General features: G+C 41.4%; 1 protein-coding gene across 10 annotated transcripts in view; it reads left to right on the top strand.

Moving 5' to 3' along the window:
* Window positions 1–25,127, top strand: part of KCNMA1 (potassium calcium-activated channel subfamily M alpha 1) — a 397,276-nt gene that overhangs the window by 261,357 nt on the left and 110,792 nt on the right. For all 10 annotated transcript variants that reach the window (XM_075610355.1, XM_075610354.1, XM_075610347.1 and 7 more), the window contains exons 12-16: window positions 1,598–1,680; window positions 10,370–10,439; window positions 11,026–11,181; window positions 12,048–12,157; window positions 12,776–12,844. In XM_075610355.1, the coding sequence (XP_075466470.1) occupies window positions 1,598–1,680; window positions 10,370–10,439; window positions 11,026–11,181; window positions 12,048–12,157; window positions 12,776–12,844 (488 nt within the window). The remainder of the gene's footprint in view (window positions 1–1,597; window positions 1,681–10,369; window positions 10,440–11,025; window positions 11,182–12,047; window positions 12,158–12,775; window positions 12,845–25,127) is intronic.

Below are 25,127 nucleotides of genomic sequence, written 5' to 3'. Positions count from 1 at the left end.
AGGTGGAGATGGAGGAGGTGAAGGTGGAGGAGGTGAAGGTGGAGGAGGTGAAGGTGGAGGAGGTGAAGGTGGAGGAGGTGAAGGTGGAGGTGGAGGAGGTGAAGATGGAGATGGAGGAGGATGATGATGGTGGAGGTGAAGGTAGAGATGGAGCAGGTGAAGGTGGCGATGGAGGAGGTGAAGGTGGAGAAGGAGGAGGTGAAGGTGGAGATGATGAAGGTGGAGATGGAGGAGGTGAAGGTGGAGATGGAGGAGGGGAAGGTGGAGATGGTGAAGGTGGAGATGGAGGAGGTGAAGGTGAAGATGGAGGAGGTGAAGGTGAAGATGGAGGAGGTGAAGGTGGAGATGGAGGAGGTGAAGGTGGAGATGGAGGAGGTGAAGGTGGAGATGGAGGAGGTGAAGGTGGAGATGGAGGAGGTGAAGGTGGAGATGGAGGAGGTGAAGGTGGAGATGGAGATGGTGGAGATGGAGGAGGTGATGGTGGAGATGGAGGAGGTGAAGGTGGAGATTGGGGAGGTGGAGATGGTGATGGTGATGGAGGAGATGGAGAAGATGGAGATGGAGGAGGTGAGAGTGAAAATGGAGGAGGTGAAGGTGGAGATGGAGGAGGTGAAGGTGGAGATGGAGGAGGTGATGGTGGAGATGGAGGAGGTGAGAGTGGAGATGGAGGAGGTGGGTGGAGATGGATGAGGTGAAGGTGGATATGGAGGACGTGAAGTTGGAGGTGGGAGTGGAGGTGAAGGTGGAGATGGAGGAGGTGAATGTGTAGGTGTATCCAATAAAAAGTGATGCAAGTTTGGGGCCAAAAAAATACATACAGTATCCATGAGATTTGTTTATTCAATACACCATCATTTGCCCCCAGAATTGCACCTCTTTTACTCCGATACATGGCAGCCAGTATTGTGCTGCTAACCCGCTTGCAGAGTTTTCTGATAAAGTGGTTGGGATGTAAGCAAATAAGTTACAAGTAATGTCTGTGTGTTTAGAGATTTCAACAACAACAGAAACGTACGATCTCCGTGGCAGATTTAATGCCATTTATATGATTTATTCCCGTAACAAAAAGGGCCCATTTTAAGATGCAAGAGTTATGGGCCATTTCTGCTAAGCATTGCTGGAAGGTGAAACTACTCTATAAGTCCTGTTCATGTTCAGAGACTCCTTTTCCTAATGTTTGTACATTTTGTCAGAGCGCTTACTGTATTCCCGTGATGTTTCCTATGGTTTATCACGTGTGTTATGTATGTATCGTATGGATTTTTTTAATATAGTGCCAACAATATACGCGTCGCTGTACAAAAGGTAAATCAATGACAGACAAGGGGGATAAGTGCAACAGGTAAATAACAACATAAAGCAAAGGGAGATGCTGCCCCGCAGAGCTTGCAATCTAAGTGGTATGTTGGGAGGCAGACACAGGGGGAGTGAAAGCGCATCTGGAGGTTGCAGCAGAGGCGCAGAACGTTTACTGTTGTAAAGCGCTATGTACATGGACGGCGCTATATAAATAAAGATATACATACATATACTGCTCGGGGGGTGTTCTGAGAGACCGTGCTAATAAGGACGCCCCGATTCTGCCGTTTGCTCTTAGATTGAGTCAGCGGACGCCTGCCTGATCCTTGCTAACAAGTACTGCGCTGATCCTGATGCTGAGGACGCATCTAACATTATGAGGTGGGCTTATGTTCTTGGGTACAATGTTGGAGTAACCCCTTCAATTCCAGAGGGGATATTAATTGGCGGTGAATGTGTTAAGTCCCAGCTGTATTAGGGCTGTAATGCAGTGGAAGCGCGTAACCATGAGCGCGTAACCATGAGCGCGTAACCATGAGCGCGTAACCATGCAACATCTAACCTTACATTTGCCTTTTCTGTTTTACATTTATTTTTTATAAATCAAAATATTTGCAATTTTAGGACCAAAACCTAAGGCCGCGGCCTCAGTGTGCGCGCGACGGGGTTCCCGGCAGCAGCGCGTGGTGGGGGCGCGGCCATGACGTCACGCGGCTGGTTCCCCCTCATTGGCTGAACCGCCGTGACGTGGCCAGCGCTCCTTCGCCACAAGAAAAGACAAAATCCGTGTCTTTGCAAAATGTGGTCGCGCATCGCGCCGGGGCGTGCAGGCAGCTACTGGGGCCGGCACCGTGGAGGGCCGTACCTTGTGTGCGCCGCGCTCGCCTGTCGCAGCCGCGGCCACTGGGGACCGAGCCCCACTGTGAAAGTCACACTAACAAATCCCACAGAAAATACTATATAGATTTCATTTTTTCACGAGTCACAGCTGTAACTCAGGAAGGGGCGCTGCACCCAGTCCTGACGCAGTGGGGATCAAGGAAGGGGCGCTGCACCCAGTCCTGACGCGGTGGGGATCAAGGAAGGGGCGCTGCACCCAGTCCTGACGCGGCGGGGATCAAGGAAGGGGCGCTGCACCCAGTCCTGACGCGGCGGGGATCAAGGAAGGGGCGCTGCACCCAGTCCTGACGCGGCGGGGATCAAGGAAGGGGCGCTGCACCCAGTCCTGACGCGGCGGGGATCAGGGTCAACTAGGATAGCCGGGCTTCTGTCAATGAAAATAGCACATATATTATTCACAGACACGTGTTTAATATTACCCACAGACATGTTTAATATTACTCACAGACATGTTTAATATTACTCACAGACATGTTTAATATTACTCACAGACATGTTTAATATTACTCACAGACACATGTTTAGTATTACTCACAGACATGTTTAATATTACTCACAGACATGTTTAATATTACTCACAGACACATGTTTAGTATTACTCACAGACATGTTTAATATTACTCACAGACATGTTTAATATTACTCACAGACACATGTTTAGTATTACTCACAGACATGTTTAATATTACTCACAGACATGTTTAATATTACTCACAGACACATGTTTAGTATTACTCACAGACATGTTTAATATTACTCACAGACACGTGTTTAATATTACTCACAGACATGTTTAATATTACTCACAGACATGTTTAATATTACTCACAGACACATGTTTAGTATTACTCACAGACATGTTTAATATTACTCACAGACATGTTTAATATTACTCACAGACATGTTTAGTATTACTCACAGACACATGTTTAATATTACTCACAGACATATGTTTAATATTACTCAAAGACACATGTTTAATATTACTCACATAAACATGTTTAATATTACTCACAGACACGTGTTTAATATTACTCGCAGACACATGTATAATATTACTCGCAGACACATGTTTAATATTACTCACATACATGTTTAATATTACTCACATACATGTTTAATATTACTCACAGACACATGTATAATGTTACTCACAGACATGTTTAATATTACTCACAGGCACATGTTTAATATTACTCACAGACACATGTTTAATATTACTCACAGAAACATGTTTAATATTACTCACAGACACATGTTTAATATTACTCACAGACACATGTTTAATATTACTCACAGACACATGTTTAATATTACTCACAGACACATGTTTAACATTACTCACAGACACATGTTTAATATTACTCACAGACACATGTTTAACATTACTCACAGACACATGTTTAATATTACTCACAGACACATGTTTAATATTACTCACAGACACATGTTTAATATTACTCACAGACACATGTTTAATATTACTCACAGACACATGTTTAATATTACTCACAGACACATGTTTAATATTACTCACAGACACATGTTTAATATTACTCACAGACACATGTTTAATATTACTCACAGACACATGTTTAATATTACTCACAGACACATGTTTAACATTACTCACAGACACATGTTTAATATTACTCACAGACACATGTTTAATATTACTCACAGACATATGTTTAACATTACTCACAGACACATGTTTAATATTACTCACAGACACATGTTTAATATTACTCACAGACACATGTTTAATATTACTCACAGACACATGTTTAATATTACTCACAGACACATGTTTAATATTACTCACAGACACATGTTTAATATTACTCACAGACACATGTTTAATATTACTCACAGACACATGTTTAACATTACTCACAGACACATGTTTAATATAACTCACAGACACATGTTTAACATTACTCACAGACACATGTTTAATATTACTCACAGACATGTGTTTAATATTACTCGCAGACACATGTTTAATATTACTCGCAGACACATGTTTAATATTACTCACAGACACATGTTTGATATTACTCACAGACACATTTAATATTACTCACAGACACATGTTTAATATTACTCACAGACACATGTTTAATATTACTCACAGACACATGTTTAATATTACTCACAGACACATGTTTAATATTACTCACAGACACATGTTTAACATTACTCACAGACACATGTTTAATATTACTCACAGACACATGTTTAATATTACTCACAGACACATGTTTAACATTACTCACAGACACATGTTTAATATAACTCACAGACACATGTTTAATATTACTCACAGACACATGTTTAATATTACTCACAGACACATGTTTAATATTACTCACAGACACATGTTTAACATTACTCACAGACACATGTTTAATATTACTCACAGACACATGTTTAATATTACTCACAGGCACATGTTTAACATTACTCACAGACACATGTTTAACATTACTCCCAGACACATGTTTAATATTACTCACAGACACATGTTTAATATTACTCACAGACACATGTTTAATATTACTCACAGACACATGTTTAACATTACTCACAGACACATGTTTAATATTACTCACAGACACATGTTTAATATTACTCACAGACACATGTTTAATATTACTCACAGACACTTGTTTAATATTACTCACAGACACATGTTTAATATTACTCACAGACACATGTTTAATATTACTCACAGACACATGTTTAACATTACTCACAGACACATGTTTAATATTACTCACAGACACATGTTTAACATTACTCACAGACACATGTTTAACATTACTCACAGACACATGTTTAATATTACTCCCAGACACATGTTTAATATTACTCACAGACACATGTTTAATATTACTCACAGACACATGTTTAATATTACTCGCAGACACATGTTTAATATTACTCACAGACACATGTTTAATATTACTCGCAGACACATGTTTAATATTACTCGCAGACACATGTTTAATATAACTCACAGACACATGTTTGATATTACTCACAGACACATTTAATATTACTCACAGACACATGTTTACTATTACTCGCAGACATATGTTTAATATTACTCACATAAACATGTTTAATATTACTCGCAGACACATGTTTAATATTACTCACAGACACATGTTTAATATTACTCACAGACACATGTTTAATATTACTCACAGACACATGTTTAATATTACTCACATAAACATGTTTAATATTACTCACAGACACGTGTTTAATATTACTCGCAGACACATGTATAATATTACTCGCAGACACATGTTTAATATTACTCACATACATGTTTAATATTACTCACATACATGTTTAATATTACTCACAGACACATGTATAATGTTACTCACAGACATGTTTAATATTACTCACAGGCACATGTTTAATATTACTCACAGACACATGTTTAATATTACTCACAGAAACATGTTTAATATTACTCACAGACACATGTTTAATATTACTCACAGACACATGTTTAATATTACTCACAGACACATGTTTAATATTACTCACAGACACATGTTTAATATTACTCACAGACACATGTTTAATATTACTCACAGACACATGTTTAATATTACTCACAGACACATGTTTAATATTACTCACAGACACATGTTTAATCTTACTCACAGACACATGTTTAATATTACTCACAGACACATGTTTAACATTACTCACAGACACATGTTTAATATTACTCACAGAAACATGTTTAACATTACTCACAGACACATGTTTAATATTACTCACAGACACATGTTTAACATTACTCACAGACACATGTTTAATATTACTCACAGACACATGTTTAACATTACTCACAGACACATGTTTAATATTACTCACAGACACATGTTTAACATTACTCACAGACACATGTTTAATATTACTCACAGACACGTGTTTAATATTACTCGCAGACACATGTTTAATATTACTCGCAGACACATGTTTAATATTACTCACAGACACATGTTTGATATTACTCACAGACACATGTTTAATATTACTCACAGACACATGTTTAAATTACTCACAGACACATGTTTAATATTACTCACAGACACATGTTTAACATTACTCACAGACACATGTTTAATATTACTCACAGACACATGTTTAACATTACTCACAGACACATGTTTAATATTACTCACAGACACATGTTTAATATTACTCACAGACACATGTTTAATATTACTCACAGACACATGTTTAATATTACTCACAGACACATGTTTAATATTACTCGCAGACACATGTTTAATATTACTCACAGACACATGTTTAACATTACTCACAGACACATGTTTAATATTACTCACAGACACATGTTTAATATTACTCACAGACATGTTTGATATTACTCAGACACATGTTTAATATTACTCACAGACACATGTTTAATATTACTCACAGACACATGTTTAATATTACTCACAGACACATGTTTAATATTACTCACAGACACATGTTTAATATTACTCACAGACACATGTTTAACATTACTCACAGACACATGTTTAATATTACTCACAGACACATGTTTAATATTACTCACAGACACATGTTTAACATTACTCACAGACACATGTTTAATATTACTCACAGACACATGTTTAATATTACTCACAGACACATGTTTAATATTACTCATAGACACATGTTTAATATTACTCACAGACACATGTTTAATATTACTCACAGACACATGTTTAACATTACTCACAGACACATGTTTAATATTACTCACAGACACATGTTTAATATAACTCACAGACACATGTTTAATATAACTCACAGACACATGTTTAACATTACTCACAGACACATGTTTAATATGACTCACAGACACATGTTTAATATTACTCACACAGACACATGTTTAATATTACTCACACAGACACATGTTTAACATTACTCACAGACACATGTTTAATATTACTCACAGACACATGTTTAATATTACTCACAGACACATGTTTTATATTACTCACAGACACATGTTTAACATTACTCACAGACACATGTTTAACATTACTCACAGACACATGTTTAATATTACTCACAGACACATGTTTAACATTACTCACAGACACATGTTTAACATTACTCACAGACACATGTTTAACATTACTCGCAGACACATGTTTAATATTACTCACAGACACATGTTTAATATTACTCACAGACACATGTTTAATATTACTCACAGACACATGTTTAATATTACTCACAGACACATGTTTAATATTACTCACAGACACATGTTTAATATTACTCACAGACACATGTTTAATATTACTCACAGACACTTGTTTAATATTACTCACAGACACATGTTTAATATTACTCACAGACACATGTTTAATATTACTCACAGACACATGTTTAATATTACTCAAAGACACATGTTTAATATTACTCACAGACACATGTTTAATATTACTCACAGACACGTGTTTAATATTACTCACAGACACGTGTTTAATATTACTCACAGACACATGTTTAATATTACTCACAGACACATGTTTAATATTACTCACAGACACATGTTTAATATTACTCACAGACACATGTTTAATATTACTCACAGACACATGTTTAACATTACTCACAGACACATGTTTAATATTACTCACAGACACATGTTTAATATTACTCACAGACACATGTTTAACATTACTCGCAGACATATGTTTAATATTACTCACAGACATGTTTAATATTACTCGCAGACACATGTTTAATATGACTCACAGAAACATGTTTAATATTACTCACAGACACATGTTTAATATTACTCACAGACACATGTTTAACATTACTCACAGACACATGTTTAATATTACTCACAGACACATGTTTAATATTACTCACAGACACATGTTTAACATTACTCACAGACACATGTTTAATATTAGTCACAGACACATGTTTAATATTACTCACAGACACATGTTTAACATTACTCACAGACACATGTTTAACATTACTCACAGACACGTGTTTAATATTACTCGCAGACACATGTTTAATATTACTCGCAGACACATGTTTAATATTACTCACAGACACATGTTTGATATTACTCACAGACACATGTTTAATATTACTCACAGACACATGTTTAATATTACTCACAGACACATGTTTAATATTACTCACAGACACATGTTTAATATTACTCACAGACACATGTTTAACATTACTCACAGACACATGTTTAATATTACTCACAGACACATGTTTAACATTACTCACAGACACATGTTTAATATTACTCACAGACACATGTTTAATATTACTCACAGACACATGTTTAATATTACTCACAGACACATGTTTAATATTACTCACAGACACATGTTTAATATTACTCGCAGACACATGTTTAATATTACTCACAGACACATGTTTAACATTACTCACAGACACATGTTTAACATTACTCACAGACACATTTAATATTACTCACAGACACATTTTTAATATTACTCACAGACACGTGTTTAATATTACTCACAGACACATGTTTAATATTACTCACAGACACGTGTTTAATATTACTCACAGACACATGTTTAATATTATTCACAGACACATGTTTAATATTACTCACAGACACATGTTTAATATTACTCACAGACACATGTTTAATATTACTCACAGACACATGTTTAATATTACTCACAGACACATGTTTAATATTACTCACAGACACATGTTTAATATTACTCACAGACACATGTTTAATATTACTCCCAGACACATGTTTAATATTACTCACAGACACATGTTTAATATTACTCACAGACATGTTTAATATTACTCACAGACACATGTTTAATATTACTCACAGACACATGTTTAATATTACTCACAGACACATGTTTAATATTACTCACAGACACATGTTTAATATTACTCACAGACACATGTTTAATCTTACTCACAGACACATGTTTAATATTACTCACAGACACATGTTTAACATTACTCACAGACACATGTTTAATATTACTCACAGAAACATGTTTAACATTACTCACAGACACATGTTTAATATTACTCACAGACACATGTTTAACATTACTCACAGACACATGTTTAATATTACTCACAGACACATGTTTAATATTACTCACAGACACATGTTTAATATTACTCACAGACACATGTTTAATATTACTCACAGACACATGTTTAATATTACTCCCAGACACATGTTTAATATTACTCCCAGACACATGTTTAATATTACTCACAGACACATGTTTAATATTACTCACAGACATGTTTAATATTACTCACAGACACATGTTTAATATTACTCACAGACACATGTTTAATATTACTCCCAGACACATGTTTAATATTACCCACAGAAACATGTTTAATATTTCTCACAGACACATGTTTAATATTACTCACAGACACATGTTTAATATTACTCACAGACACATGTCTTATTCTGCCGGCAAAGCGGTCAGTAAGTACCCTAACCCCATACCCTGACACCACACCCTAACCCCATACCTGACCCCACACCCTAAAAATCTTAACCCTTGACCCTAAAACCCTCTTACCCTAAGCCCTAATCCAGGAAACCTAGCTCCTTACCCTGAGACCTGTATCTTTAACACCCTAACCGCTAAATTAACCCTTAAATGAGCTCACCTTGGCGGCACGGCTCCGGCGGAGGGTCCCTCTGCGTCCAATCGCCGGCAGAGACTCGGTGGCGGCCCAGTGTCCGTTTCCGATTTTTATTGAACCTTTTTGCTTCCGTGGTGGCCAGCCACACGCAGTGCGCAGCAGTGAAAGGGTTAAAGACGCGCGCCGGTTTGCGGATTGGATTGCGGATAAGTACTTGAAGTCTTCCAACACCAGAAATGCGCCCTGGGGTTTGTGTTTGACCTTTTTTACGGGGATTGCCAAGGAAAAGGAGGAAAATTCGTTCTGACCCCGGGGAAGATCCTCACCGCGCAAAAGCTGTGAGCAATTGTCCCGTGAAACGATTCGCCACCGGCCTCGCCAGCCGGGGAGCGGGCGCTGCCGCACCGCGTTCGCTCCTCTCACTATTTAGTCTTGTCACCTTTCTGCTCCTCAGAGTCATCTCGATAAAGAATTATCACCCGAAGATTCGGATCATCACTCAGATGCTGCAGTATCACAACAAGGTGAGGAGCAGGGGGGGGAAGGGGCAGGGGGAGGAAGGGGCAGGGGGAGGAAGGGGCAGGGGGAGGAAGGGGCAGGAGGAGGAAGGGGCAGGAGGAGCGGGTAACACGAGCGGCGTGAGAAGCCATCTGAATGTAGAGATGCTGTCTGACATTTGCTGCACCATCCAATAGTTCAGGGGTGGACCACTCCACTCTTCAAGTCCCACCCGCAGCTCAGGTTTGGAGGATATCCCTGCTTCAGCACAGGTGGCTCAGTCTTCGACTGTTGGTCGACACTTGACCTGTTGGTGGTCCTTGAGGACTGGAGTTGGCCACTCGTGCAATAGTTCATTGTTTCCCCCACTGACCTTTTTTTTTTTAATTGCGTTTCGATTTTGGGGGCTCCGAATGCAAAAAAGGGGAAACCTTTTCTTTTCTCTTTGCACCACATCCATCTGCCAGGGGCATTAACGGAGACCTCCACGCCAAGATTAACAAGCTCCACGCAGAGGGCGCTGGCGCAAACGGAGGCAAAGGAAACCTTTTTAATACGTCATCCCGCCCTTTGCCTCTCTCTCACACACCTGTGTGGTGCATTCCTTCTCAGGCCCACCTGCTCAATATCCCCAGCTGGAATTGGAAGGAGGGGGATGACGCCATCTGCCTTGCTGAACTGAAGCTGGGTTTCATCGCTCAGAGCTGTCTTGCCCAGGGTCTGTCCACCATGCTGGCAAACCTGTTCTCCATGCGCTCCTTTATCAAGGTAAGGGCTGCTCACATATTAAGGGGTCCTCCTACTCATTTATTTTTATCTTAACCCCCTCCAATTTATCTTTACCCTCCATTTTTTTTTTTTTACAAGATGGGAACTGGGGGGGGGGTCTGAGATACTTACTGGTGAAGATATTGGGTTTAAATCTCCCTCATGGGAAACAAAATGTCTGCCCAATCTCGGGGCAATAAGAAGCTGCGACATCATCAGTTGTTGCTTCCTATTGGATAGCTATTTAAATCCCCTTTAAAAATCAGGAAGTAACATGAGTAACTTGACCAGTAAGTACAGATGCAGCCACGAGTATCCGAACACTTGCCTGGGAAAATCTGCGGCAATACCCCAGTAATGCTGCAACATTTCTGCAGACAGACTAATGGCCCATCGAATTAACACAGCGGGGGTCCCTGGCAGTCCCATTCATTTAGTCTGTTCGGATACTCATGGCTGCATCTGTATCTCGGGACCCGGGGAGTCTCCAGTCGTGCGGTTCCAGTCCTGGATAAAATAAATAAATGGGGGTTAGTTAGGGTGGATAACCCCTTTAAAATGTGGCCATGAAATCAATCCATCACAATGTTCTGTTCGTCTCCTGTCTTAGGGGAGACTTACTGTACACTACCCTCAAATGTGACTACCAATACAGTTACTTTATATACCTTATCACAGTCGTTTTGGGAGATCCCAGGCATGGGGAATAAACCAGCAATATTTATATGTGATTCAAGTGTATTCTAATACTTGTTAATGCCTTGTCCGTTCCTAAAATCTGGCGCGTCGGGGTTTCCCTGAGGAGGGAACAGAGTGAGGCGTTACTCTCTTAAATCTTTGTGACTCACGAGAACTGTTTCTGCCAGATTGAGGAGGACACGTGGCAGAAGTATTACCTGGAAGGAGTGTCCAACGAGATGTACACAGAATATCTGTCCAACGCGTTTGTGGGTCTGTCATTCCCTGCGGTGTGTGAGTAAGTAGAACAGACTCGCAGTGTGCCCTGCGCACAGCCTGTGACAGGGAGATTTGGACAGGTGGGACACTTAGATAAGGTTCCCTCTGTGTGAGGGAACACCCAGAGACATGGACAATGAGGTAACAGTACCATAGGGGAGGGCTTAATAAATATAAAACATAACAAGGGTTCTGATGCTGCTGCTGAAAAACACCCCCAGGAAGTGGGTGCCACGCAACACACAAGCCACATACAGCCAGCAAGTCATACATTTATTTTTAAGAATAATTTTGTGCATAGAAAAAGAAAGAACCAGTGTTGTGTTCCCCTTGTGGGACCATCATCATGTAATTATTTCATTTAATTTCTGTGTTGCTGACTGCACTTTCTTTCTACATCGAGCAGGACTTTGCAGTCCGCAGACAGCGGGGATGGAGAAACACAGGGGTGCCTAGATAGGAACATGAGGACAAAGACAGGGACACAGGGGCACTCTGAGGCGTAGAAAGGAACACAGGACATACACAGGCACACAGAGGTGTGAACAAAGCCACAGAGAGAGGCATGGTGTGGGTGTTAGCGCCACTTTTTTCTCCTCCGCCACTCTCTGCTTCTCTGTCTCCCCGGGAAATGCAGGTTGTGCTTTGTGAAGCTGAAGTTGCTGATGATAGCCATAGAAAACAAATCGGAGAAAGGGGAGAGCAGGTACGTTACTTCCGGGAGCCATAAAATCACCCAGGGTTGTGTTACTAGAGGGTCTTCCCCTTCAGATTGCAGGGGTCCGCTGCTCATTACTGCTCCACAAAGCACCTGTCTGCAAATGAGACTTTGTGGTTCTCTTTTCACATAGAGCTGATTGTGTATCTAGAGCCACCCCAGGCCCAGAAACACTGGCGTAGCAACACCTGGAACCCCCCTGTGTCAGAAACACGGATTTGACCTCTATCTCCTAGAGCAGGGGTTCCCCAACTCCAGTCCTCGCGAACCCCCAACAGATCAGGGTTTAAGGATATCACTTGCTTCAGCACAGGTGACTCAATCAAAATGACTGAGCAACTGATTGGGCCACCTGTGCTGAAGCAGCGATATCCTGAAGCCCTGTCCTGTTGGGGGTTCTTGAGGACTGGAGTTGGGATGCTCTTAGCAAAGTGTAGTCCTGTCCATGACTTACTGTGACCTTCAGCTCTTAGCACACATCACTAGTATCTCTCCGGGTCACAGGGTTATCATCCCAGAACCTGGAAACCATTCGGTCAAAAGGCTGCTCGCAGCCCCACCTGTCCCTGTTATGTGCTGGGTTTTATTGCAGATTGTGATGCATTTCAATGAGGTTTTGTGTCCTCACAAGTCTCTTCTTCAGGTGTGAGGTCTCAAAAAAACTTCTATGCAATCTACATCTATAAACCTCTCCAGTTGGTCCCATAAAACTTACAAAACATGCTGTTTTCCTCAGAAGCAATTCTAGCAAAACTTAAATACTCGGTTTTCTAATTCCGTTCCCACTGTGCTCTGTGCTCCATTTCCATGTTATTTACGTATCCTTTTCCTGTAAAGCGGAACCATCTATTCGCTGAATTTTCATAGCAGAAGACAACTGAAATATCTCAGACATTATTCTTAGAAATTCCCACATTTTTGGGGTTTACGGGCCAGACTTGATATTTGAGGCATGGCAGAGGGACATGTAATGCATTCACAATGAGTTCCTGTCCCCTGTCTGTCATTGGTAAATATAATTCAATAACGACCACATACCGTATCGTCATGTGACATTTCCACCAGGACCACAAGGCCTTCCTGTACAATGTGTGAATGTCACAGATGCGTCAGGAGTCCCCACAACCTGAACACCTCCCCACCACCCTCCTCCTCCAAACCGCTATGTCTAACTCGGAGCTGATCTGCCCGCAATCCCTTCGCTAATAACGTATTTGCTATTTGTTGCCACTAACCCCTGCCTCTCCCCCCCTTCTGTTTTGACCCTTTGTTTATTTCCAAACCCTTCTTTTATTTTTATTTTATTTTTTCCCGTTGTCTTAACCCAGCACAGGATTTTTTAAAAACATGAGCCCATGCATACCTCTCCACTGCTCCTCCCTGAGCAAGAGAAAAGTCCGCCAACCACCATGCTTAGGGTGACTGGTCATATCAAGCGACCCACCCATCCTAATGGAGGGCACCTTCATTCTAATATCCTGAATCTGTCTGAATGATGGAATCTTTAGTGTGTTTTCCCCCCAGTGCAGAACTTTATTATACAGGCACCTACTGAACCTGCAGATATTGTACCACAAATATTGCACACCCTACGTTACTGCCATGTGCAAAATGCCAACTGGTCATCATTTTGAGCCAATCCAGAGTGGCACTGAATGACTCGCTGGCAAAGATATTCTGGCGGCAATGTTTAAGGGCAAAGTTAAAGTTGCTTTAACAGGTGCTGCATGGAGGTTTATACCTTTAAATGTAATTAAATAGCATTTGTTTCTGAGTAGCGTTTGAGCCACTCTTGGGGTGCTTTCAAAGCCTGACATAGCAGCCCCTACTAATGTAAAGAATACTCAGGAATTGTGCATAGAACAAATCATTTTTACTTAGCGGAAGATCATCCCAAATAAATAAATGATACGGAACGTTACAGTCAAAGAAATAAAAAAAATAGATACAATTGTGAAGATGGTGGAGACCCCCGAGGTTAATGTATCACAAGTATCATAAAAGGGAGACAGAGCGTGATTCCTTAACCCACGCGCTGCCGGCCTGCAGATCAATGCATTGCGAGAACCTCTGGCAGCACAGGGGTTAATAGGCAGGGTTCAAAAATGTAGCTCATCTAATGGTTTCACCCTAAGAGGCCCTGTGTCCTTCTTTACTCCACCTGTCCAAATAGTGTTCAGATTGGGTGAACTACAAGGAGAAGTAGCAGGTCAGGGGGCGTGAGAGCAGGGCAGCGTAATGCTGGTAAAAAAGGCGAATCAAAGGAAAAAAGCGCAACAAATATAGTGATAAGATCAAGCTGCTGCCTGAACACCTGCGGTTTCCCCAAACTGCAACTCTCAGAACTAAACCAAAAAGTGCTCGTGGCGCAATATGACCAAAAATATATACAGTGAAATGTGCAGATAAACCCAGTGAAAATTACCACTGAAAACACACAACACGGTCACTCCATATGCAGAGATCCTCTGGTTCATGGGCTCCTTGTTGAACTCATATGGAGAAGAAGACACAAATGCAGAGGGTATAGAGCATTAACATTTACTGAAGAGGACAAACAACACAGAGGGGAAAGGAAACAAACTCACACTTTCCCCGCTGGTAAGTAAGCAAGAAGTGACTTAGGGCGCACTTCAACCCTCCTCCCGAATCAGCTGCTCGGCGTGTGGGTACACTCGAGTACCGGTCTCCCCCGTCAGCGTCTCTCACCCGCGATCGGAGCCGTCTATTGGGCGCGTAGCAGCCGCCTCAGTCGCCTCAGCCAATCAGGATCTCACACAGAGTAGTGTAGGGTTGATACAGTGGCCTCAAACAGTCAAAAGGCCCAACGCGTTTCGTCATGCGACTTCTTCTGGGGTCATTAATAGAGGGCACCTTAATTCTAATATCCTGAATACGTCTGATTGATGGAATATGGAATGGAATGCGGTCATGACCCCAGAAGAAATCATATGATGAAACGCGTTGGGCCTTTTCACTGTTTGAGGCCACCGTATCAACCCTACACTACTCTGTGTGAGATCCTGATTGGCTGAGGCGGCTGCTACGCGCCCGATAGCGGGTGAGAGACGCTGACGGGGGAGACCGGTACTCGAGTGTACCCACACGCCGAGCAGCTGATTCGGGAGGAGGGTTGAAGTGCGCCCTAAGTCACTTCTTGCTTACTTACCAGCGGGGAATGTGTGTGTTTGTTTCCTTTCCCCTCTGTGTTGTTTGTCCTCTTCAGTAAATGTTAATGCTCTATACCCTCTGCATTTGTGTCTTCTTCTCCATATGAGGTCAACAAGGAGCCCATGAACCAGAGGATCTCTGCATATGGAGTGACCGTGCTGTGTGTTTTCAGTGGTAATTTTCACTGGGTTTATCTGCACATGTCGTTGTATATCTTTTTGGTCATATTGTGCCACGAGCAGTTTTTTGGTTTAGTTCCGATAAAATAGGCGCCCGATGATAAGAAAAGATAGGGAAATTTGACAGAAAAAAATAAGCGTTTTTAATCAAGAAAGCAAAATTGGTTTGCAAATTAGGATAATATGTGGTACTGCAACTAAAAGTATGAGGCATGTGTGTACCGGATACCGTGTGGATACCGTCTTCCTCCTGGTATTCGGGGGGACTCAGGTGGAGACGTATGAAGTAACCAATCATCTTCTGCATTTAGAATTTATTTACACGTGTCCTGGATGTTCCAATATTTTTTCCGTTAATTTTTATTTTTATTATTTGGCGGGGGGGGGGGGGGGGGGGTAATGTCTTGGTGTCCATGAATTTCTTATCAAAGTATTTGATTGGAAATCTATATATTTTTTTCTTGTTGTTTGCAGAAGCAGAAAGCGGTATGGCTTTCAACATTAACTGTGCCTAACCCTCCTTCACCAAACTTCACCCTAACTTCTCTCCTCCTCCTCACCTCCGGACTCATTATCAGAAGCTTCCTCCGAAGAGAGAAACTCTGGCTGTTTTCCTATCTCCTCATCCGTATACATACACATACATGCATATGTATATATAAACATGCGCATACTGTATATACTGACCATACAGTATATATATATATATGAGTATACATATGTATATATACAGATGTGGATATGCTTATATAAAGCTGTTTATATGAGAGATGCGTGAAAAGCTGTGAAATGCGTGTAATGTCCATATATCTATATATATAGATAGATACCCCTCTTGAACTTTAAAAATATATCTCAGTTTAAGGATTTTACCCAACACGTACAATGAATAGAAGTTACACCGTCTTCCCTAGAATCCCAACCTTAAATATCATAACTTTTCCAGCTAAAGGGTACATTTAAGTAATTGTAAGTAAACTCAAATTAGTTTCCTGTCTAATTTGGGGGTTAGAGGAAAATGTTTGAACCCACATGTAGCATAATTACTACGCGGTTATTCAGTTCATCTCTTATATGTATGTACTGTATGTGTGTGTGTATATACATGTATAAGAGTATGAATGCCAATGTACATATATTCTTATGTATATGTATGTAGAAAGTATCCATACACCTATATCTGTGTATATATATATATATGTATCTGCCTATATATGTATTGTGTATAGTTCTATACTGAAATACATATGTACACCCATTTTTGATGAATGCAAACAACATTTTAGTGTATTTTTCTTTGCAATTTATTATTATTTTCTCCAGCTGTCACTAACTTCTTTGCAGAAATTGTATTAACTTCTTCACCGCCAGAGGAGACAAACTTTTACGCACTCCACTGGCAGCCAAGAGGTTAAGATGCAGGCTTGCACTTATTTTGTTCCAAAACAGTGCACATTGTCATGTTGCTGTGTCTTGTTCCCCAGGTGACACTGTCTGTCCTTGGCACGGTTTTGTCATGTTGTCACAGTATTGTCTTGTCTGATCACTGATCCCTAGCTTTCCCTAATGTCTCCTCCCTCCCCCCCCCCCCCACACACACACAATAACAGTCATTATTGGTTTAATGTATTCATCACCATATCGCAATCAAAACTCTCCAGCACGATAAGGCTGAGTCCCCAGTGGCCGCTGCTGTGCGCGGTACAGTGTGCGCTGCACGCACCAGAGCACAGCCCTCTAGGGGGCAGGCCCCAGTCGCCAACCAATGGTTGTGCAGATAGTGTAGACCAGGGGTGTGCAAACTGGGGGGGGGGCGCTAGATTTTCTGGGGGGGGGGGCACGGCAGTTATTGAGGTCCCGCGCTCTCCCCCCAGGCATATAAATTAAATGCCGGGGGACCGCGCAAGGCCGCTATAATACACTTACCTTCCAGCGATGCGTCGTCCTGGTAACCCGGCGTCAAATGACGCAGCGGGGTCATGTGACGGCACGTTACTATTTGACACCAGGGCCGACCGGGGGGGTGATGGAGGGGAGCGCGAGGCAACGAGGAGAGCAGGCAGGTATGCGCACGGAAAAAAAAAAGTCTGTGCACCCCTGGTGTAGACCGTCATGGCCGCCCCCCCCCTGTCATGGCCGCTGTCCCTAAACCGCAGATCACAGCTTTTACTTGTGCGCGCGCCGCCGGGCGCTCTGACGCGCGTGCAGCCGTGGCCACTGGGGACTCAGACTAAAGCCGCACAAGGCATTACAAAAAAGGCCTTCAACACGGGGCGGCCAACTCCGGTCCTCAATGGCCACCAACAGGTCAGGTTTTCGGGATATCCCTGCTTCAGCACAGGTGGTGCAGTCTTCGACTTAGCCACTGATTGAGCCACTTGTGCTGAAGCAGGGATAGCCTGAAAACCTGACCTGTTGGTGGCCCTAGGGGACTGGCCACCCTTGTTTTAAAGAAACAACCAGTAAAATAATAATTTTAAATCCAGTAGCTCCCCGGGGCTCTATGTGATCAGGATAAAAGAGAGGAGATCCTGGAGATCATGGAAATGTATGTATATATATATTTTAAGACTGGTGGGATAGGATCTGGAAAGAAGCCGAATCCCCCCCCCCCCCCCCCCCTTTTTTTTTTTTTTTACGTTTACCCTTAAAAGGAACAGATTTTAATTTAATTACAAACTTACACCCAAAACATTGCATCGAATGCTCCCGAAGTAACGAGACTGCGAGCAAAGTGCAGAGAGACACTCGCCAGCCCTGATTTTCTTTTCTTTGTCCCTTTCTCTGCTTTTTTGCTTTTATTTTTTCCAACATGTTTCTCGCGCCCGGGCAGAGGAAGGTTGTGTGATAAAATGGGATGTATGCACACCAGCTCGCTTGAATATTAAGAAGCAGAGGATTGAAAAATCCAAACTTTAGATGTGTGTTGGTAATTAGGATGTTTTGGTTAAAAAAAAACAAAACAAAAAAAACTTCTTAATTTGTAAGCAGGCTGCTGTGGAAGGAGAATATTCTATTATTCTGCTGTATTAATCTTTGGATTGTCTCGTGCTCTGCTTTCCTGCATCCTGCCTTCCTTCACTATCAGACTCCCTGAATGAGGCCTCCTGTCCTCCGTCTTCTCATCTTTTTACTAATGTTGGGTTTAGCCTTCTCCTGCTTGGAGCTGCTTCCCACCCCTCTTGGTGTTGAGCCTTATTAATGGGGGAGGCGCGTTTGCCGCCTGTACGTCTCTTGTCTTGTCCCGTGTGCAGTGTTCCACCGACTCCCACTCACTTCCCCTCTGCTCCCAACCCTGTCCCCATCACCCTGTTCATCTCCCCCCCCCTCCATTGTTATGGTTTGGGTTATGGTGTGGGTGATTTTTACACCAAGCTTCCTGCAAGTTTCGGTGACTGCAGAGAAGTTATTGCAACACAGGGAGTTGCATTGCTGGCTGTCTTGCTGTTCTGTTGAAATGTGTTTTTTTTTGGTTTCACGTGTTTGATTGCATGATTTATTTCTTTTTGGGCGGGTAGAAAACAATTTGCTCCCAGAAATCCTCTGCTGCCTATATTGCAAGTATCGCATAACCGTATGACCAAAATCCACCCGTTGATGCACTTCAGCTGAGCAGTGATCTCTTCGTCATGGTTAATGTACCAAGATGCTGGGAGCAAACTTTGTTTTGTTTTGATATGCTTGAGTGTGTCATGTCTTGAATGGGGTACGGCATGAACCCCCGGCTGCTACCGCTGTTCCCACAGTTTGGTGCTTTAAGTTGGACTGAATAGTTGCAAACTGATGATTTTTATCAGTGCAGAGTTGACATTACTAAGGGCATTGGTTGCAATCTGAAAGTGAGCAGGAAACCTCCCTGTTACATCAGCAGTGCTAGGTACTGCGCAGACTCACTTCATTACTAACATTGGCTGGAGGTAGACCTTAGTTTTTGGAGGGTGTGTAACGATGTCTGTGTGGATTGCTACCGTAGGTGGTACTGCTGCTTTGTAACATGACTTTTACCAGTCTCTAAAGTCAGTTTAATCTCCACTGGTTTGTGATACAACAGCACACTGACATAAACAAATATAACATGCAGAGAACCCAACAAGTACTAGAAAGAAAGATAATAACATTCCACCAGAGTACCTGCCTTCTACCTGTAGTATAGTATGTAATATTTTACCTGTAGTATAGTGTATATATCTTCTACCTGCAATATAGTATATATCTTCTGCCTAAAGTATATATTTCCACCCGTAGTATAGTATATATCTTCTACCTGTAGTATAGTATATATCTTCTACCTGTAGTATTGTATATATCTTCTACCTGTAGTATTGTATATATGTTCTACCTGTAGTATAGTACATACATTCTACCTATAGTCTGGTACATACCTTCTACCGATAGTATAGTATGTGCTTTCTACCTTTAGTATAGTATGTACCTTCTACCTATAGTGTTGTACATAACTTCTGCCTAGTTTAGTACATATCTTCTACCTGTTGTCTGGTACATTCCAAGTTTAACCTATGTGTGGTGCTGAACTCAGAATGGATATGCTGTGGTGGCTAAACGTTGCCTAAGGAGTGGAATCCCACCGTAGCTTTGGCGGTTTACGCCAGAATCAGGCTGACATCCTCACAAACTGTTGGCACTGAGAGTTCAATGTGCAGCTTTCAAAATGCAACATTGTGCTCCTAAAGCATGTCACGACTGTGCACGATGCATGCTGGGTATTATATATTGCTTGGTTTGGTATTTTGCAAATGGTAGGTTGATTTTTCCCTCCACATCTTCCTTTTGGTGCCCGGCATGGACTGAGGGTTCCCTGAATTAACCCTATCACTGCTGTGTGCATTATGTACGGGTTGCAAGCACATTGGGTATAGCATTATGCTGCTGATTGGACACAATATTATCCGCCTGCCTTTACTGCATGGGGACATTGGTACAGAACACCTAAATCACAACATCAGCATTTTATTTTGCATTTTGCCAGTTCTCTCTGCTTGCATGAGATTACAACGAGATCGGTCCATCCCCCCATCTCCTTCCTTCACCCGCACCGCTGAGTTTCAAATGAGAAGAGCTTAGCTCATGGGCAGAAGTATGGTACACCAGTGACAGGGCAACACATGTATAAGAGACCAGAGGGGCAAAGAAAGGAAGAGATGGGTTCAGTATAGCAGAGTTTTATCCGTGGGAAAAACAGACACAATCTGGCATGTAACACATTACTACAACTTTACTTCAATCAGGCAATTTAGCATCATATTCAAGAGCCCCTGCCAATGCCCTGTAGTATTTCAAAAATTAACACTGGCCCAGACAATGCTTGAGATTGAAACATGCAAAGTATTTATTGGTTCACAGTTCAAACGACTAAAACAGAATATTTTATGCAGTGATTTAAAATGTGTGTTCGCCAAGGGCTCTCCAAGGGCATCTTCATAAAGAGTGTCTTGTAGGTGCCTGTCTTGTGTCTCCTACACATAAGGACAGAATTATTTTGTCAAATTTGTGTTTTAACAAGTTTATTGGTAATGAACGTGCCACTTTCAGTAAACTTTCACATATGAACCGAATCAAAGAGGAGCACATCGATTTAGGGTCTTTCATCTCCTGGTGACGCAAGTTACTCAACTCAATGGAACTCCATCAAGATACAGTATAGAACCCAAGATACAGTATAGAACCCAAGATACAGTATAGAACCCAAGATACAGTATAGAACCCAAGATACAGTATAGAACCTAAGATACAGTATATAACATAAGATACAGTATAGAACCTAAGATACAGTATAGAACCCAAGATACAGTATATAATATAAGATACAGTATAGAACCCAAGATACAGTATAGAACCCAAGATACAGTATAGAACCCAAGATACAGTATAGAACCTAAGATACAGTATATAACATAAGATACAGTATAGAACCTAAGATACAGTATAGAACCCAAGATACAGTATATAATATAAGATAAAGTATAGAACCCAAGATACAGTATAGAACCCAAGATACAGTATAGAACCCAAGATACAGTATAGAACCCTAGATACAGTATAGAACCCGAGATACCGTATAGAAACTAAGATACAGTATAGAACCCAAGATACAGTATAGAACCCAAGATACAGTATAGTACCCAAGATACAGTATAGTACCCAAGATACAGTATAGAACCTAAGATACAGTATAGAACCCAAGATATAGTATAGAACCCAAGATATAGTATAGAACCCAAGATACAGTATAGAACCCTAGAACCCAAGATATAGTATAGAACCCAAGATATAGTATAGAACCCAAGATACAGTATAGAACCCAAGTTACAGTATAGAACCCAAGATACAGTATAGAACCCAAGATACAGTATAGAACCCAAGATACAGTATAGAACCCAAGATACAGTATAGAACCCAAGATACAGTAAAGAACCTAAGATACAGTATAGAACCCAAGATACAGTATAGAACCCTAGATACAGTATAGAACCCGAGATACCGTATAGAAACTAAGATACAGTATAGAACCCAAGATACAGTATAGAACCCAAGATACAGTATAGAACCCAAGATACAGTATAGAACCTAAGGTACAGTATAGAACCTAAGATACAGTATAGAACCTAAGATACAGTATAGAACCCAAGATACAGAGGTTTTTTAAAACTATGAATAAGCGATTGTGGAATTATCAGATGTAACTGGATATTCCAGGTGTTAATTACCTTACTGTATCTTGGCAGAACCCATAACGAGGTGGCACTTAATGTCAGTCCACCAGCTGAATTTTTTTTAGGGAGGTGCATAGCTTGTTAGGCCCCATTGTTAGGCTCCTACCAAAAGGGTCTGAGAAGTTCTGTCCCAACACAAAACAGTTTCCATGGAACCAGCTTTACCTTGGACAGAATTGCCCTTGGTAACAGCATGGCATGTACATTCAGCCTGTGCATTTGTTCAGACAGGGGTAGACCTTTGTAAATTACCCCTATGATGAGCATGCTGGGGAGGGTGCAGGATTACCTTGCGGCAGTGAGAAATTGGCAGGCCCAATTAACTTTAGGCTCAATGATCAGCTGTGATTTAAATAGCTGGTTCCCCACCCTGGCCTGAGAGGCCTCTCAAATGTCAAGGAATGAGAAGGCCTATTTATCACCCGCTGGGATCTCATCTTCAAGTAGATGTGACACAGGCAGAGCCTTGTGTAGCCTGGAGCTATGAACAGGACACAACGCATCATCAAAACAGAGACAGAAAGGCTTATCCTTCCAATTGAGAATTGGTTTCCCTTATGGTATGATACCTATACAAACCGGATTGCCCGAGAGTTGTATGCCCAACGGTTTGAGCATTTAGATATGTCAGTTCCAGATATGTAATGTTATTACAGAAGGAGCCCAGTGTTAGATTGTGTCTGGTTATCTGCCCACGGAGTAATTTTGTAACACAGAAAGGTTCCATGGAGTATTTATTTATAAAAATGTTTTACCAGGAAGTAATAAATTGAGACTTACCTTTTGTTTTCAAGTATGTCACACAGATACTGTCCCTTTCATTACAGAGAGCTAACGCACCTCAGAGACAGCAGAGACCACATTTCTCCGCGTGTACAGATACTTATTTTAAGCATCGTAAGCAGATACACCCAAGGAGAGGACACTACTCCTCTCTGCTACCATTCAAATCATGGTGGCTGATCGGGCTCCACTCTTATCCTAGCTTCCTATGCTGATGACACACTAGCACTCAGTCTTGCAGACTAGCTGTCCTGTACCATTTTCCTTTGGTAACAGGCAGGCGTCCCATTCCTCCCTTTGCCATTGCATGCACCTGCAACTCATTTCAGACCAATGCGTTGTGGGATCTTTCATCAGCAAAAGGGATAAAAGCTCAGTTTGTCAGAGTGATGTTCCCCTCCCTTCTCTGCTAGAGAGACATTGAGTGTCTTTAGCAGAGAAGACACAGGAACTGTGGCTTCACTGACCTTCACCAAAGCGTGTATTGAGATGTGGGGCAAAGGAGCGACTCTGTGCTACCCATTGGAAGAAGTTCATTCACCGGCGGGTAGAAAACATGGCAGCAGCGACTTGTTATGGGGTCAACCTCAAAAGTACATCGGATATATATCAGAAAATATTTCTCTTCAAGATTTCATGTAACATTTTGGGACAAAAACACTCCCCAGCAGGGTGACAAAGACAGGGAAGAGACAGTTGAGCGAGTCTGCCCCTCATATATCACATAGTGTAACATAGAAAAGAGTGGGCTATGGTCCATTGCATTTGCCCCTTACACTTCAGAATGACAAAGAACATGAATACTGTACATTCCCTTACACCACAGGGAGAGGTGGCCATAGTGATGGACAGAAAGGAGATGATGCACTCAGTCTGCCACCAGGTGGCATAGTCATAGTAACCCAAGAACTGATGGGATCTCTGGTCTGGTCAGCCTGTCCCCACGTCCGCAGGTTGTAATAATGACACATTGAGTTTGGCCGCCTATAAAGGATATACCAGTTTAGTAACAAAATGGACATATTGTATCATCCCCGTACACCCCAGTTTAGAGACAGAAGTGACATAGACTGAAAACCCTGTAACTGGTCAAAGTAGTTGTAGCCATACTGGCGTTATTGCAATACAGTATGATATATCCCTGTCTGAGGTGCAGTCTATATCGGTACCCCACGCACAAGTCTCACTGCTGCTCTGGTTTTCTGTTTATTGATGCTGCGATCTAAATGTACCATTAACCCTTCCCTGCCAAGAGCCAGCCCAATGGCAAGATTCTCAAAGGGTTTTTGGTTGTTGTTTGTAATTTGCAGCAAATCAGGAGCTAGGTTGCCACTAGAAAGTGTTTTACGGGGAAAGACTACATCATTAATTACGTTAGGGAGATTTTTTATCTTAAGGATTCCAAGT

This window comes from Ascaphus truei, chromosome 8 (genome assembly GCF_040206685.1).
Source record: "Ascaphus truei isolate aAscTru1 chromosome 8, aAscTru1.hap1, whole genome shotgun sequence".
NCBI classification, from domain to species: domain Eukaryota; kingdom Metazoa; phylum Chordata; class Amphibia; order Anura; family Ascaphidae; genus Ascaphus; species Ascaphus truei.
The sequence above is the reverse complement of the archived record's forward strand: the minus strand, read 5'-3'. Positions and strand labels throughout refer to the sequence as shown.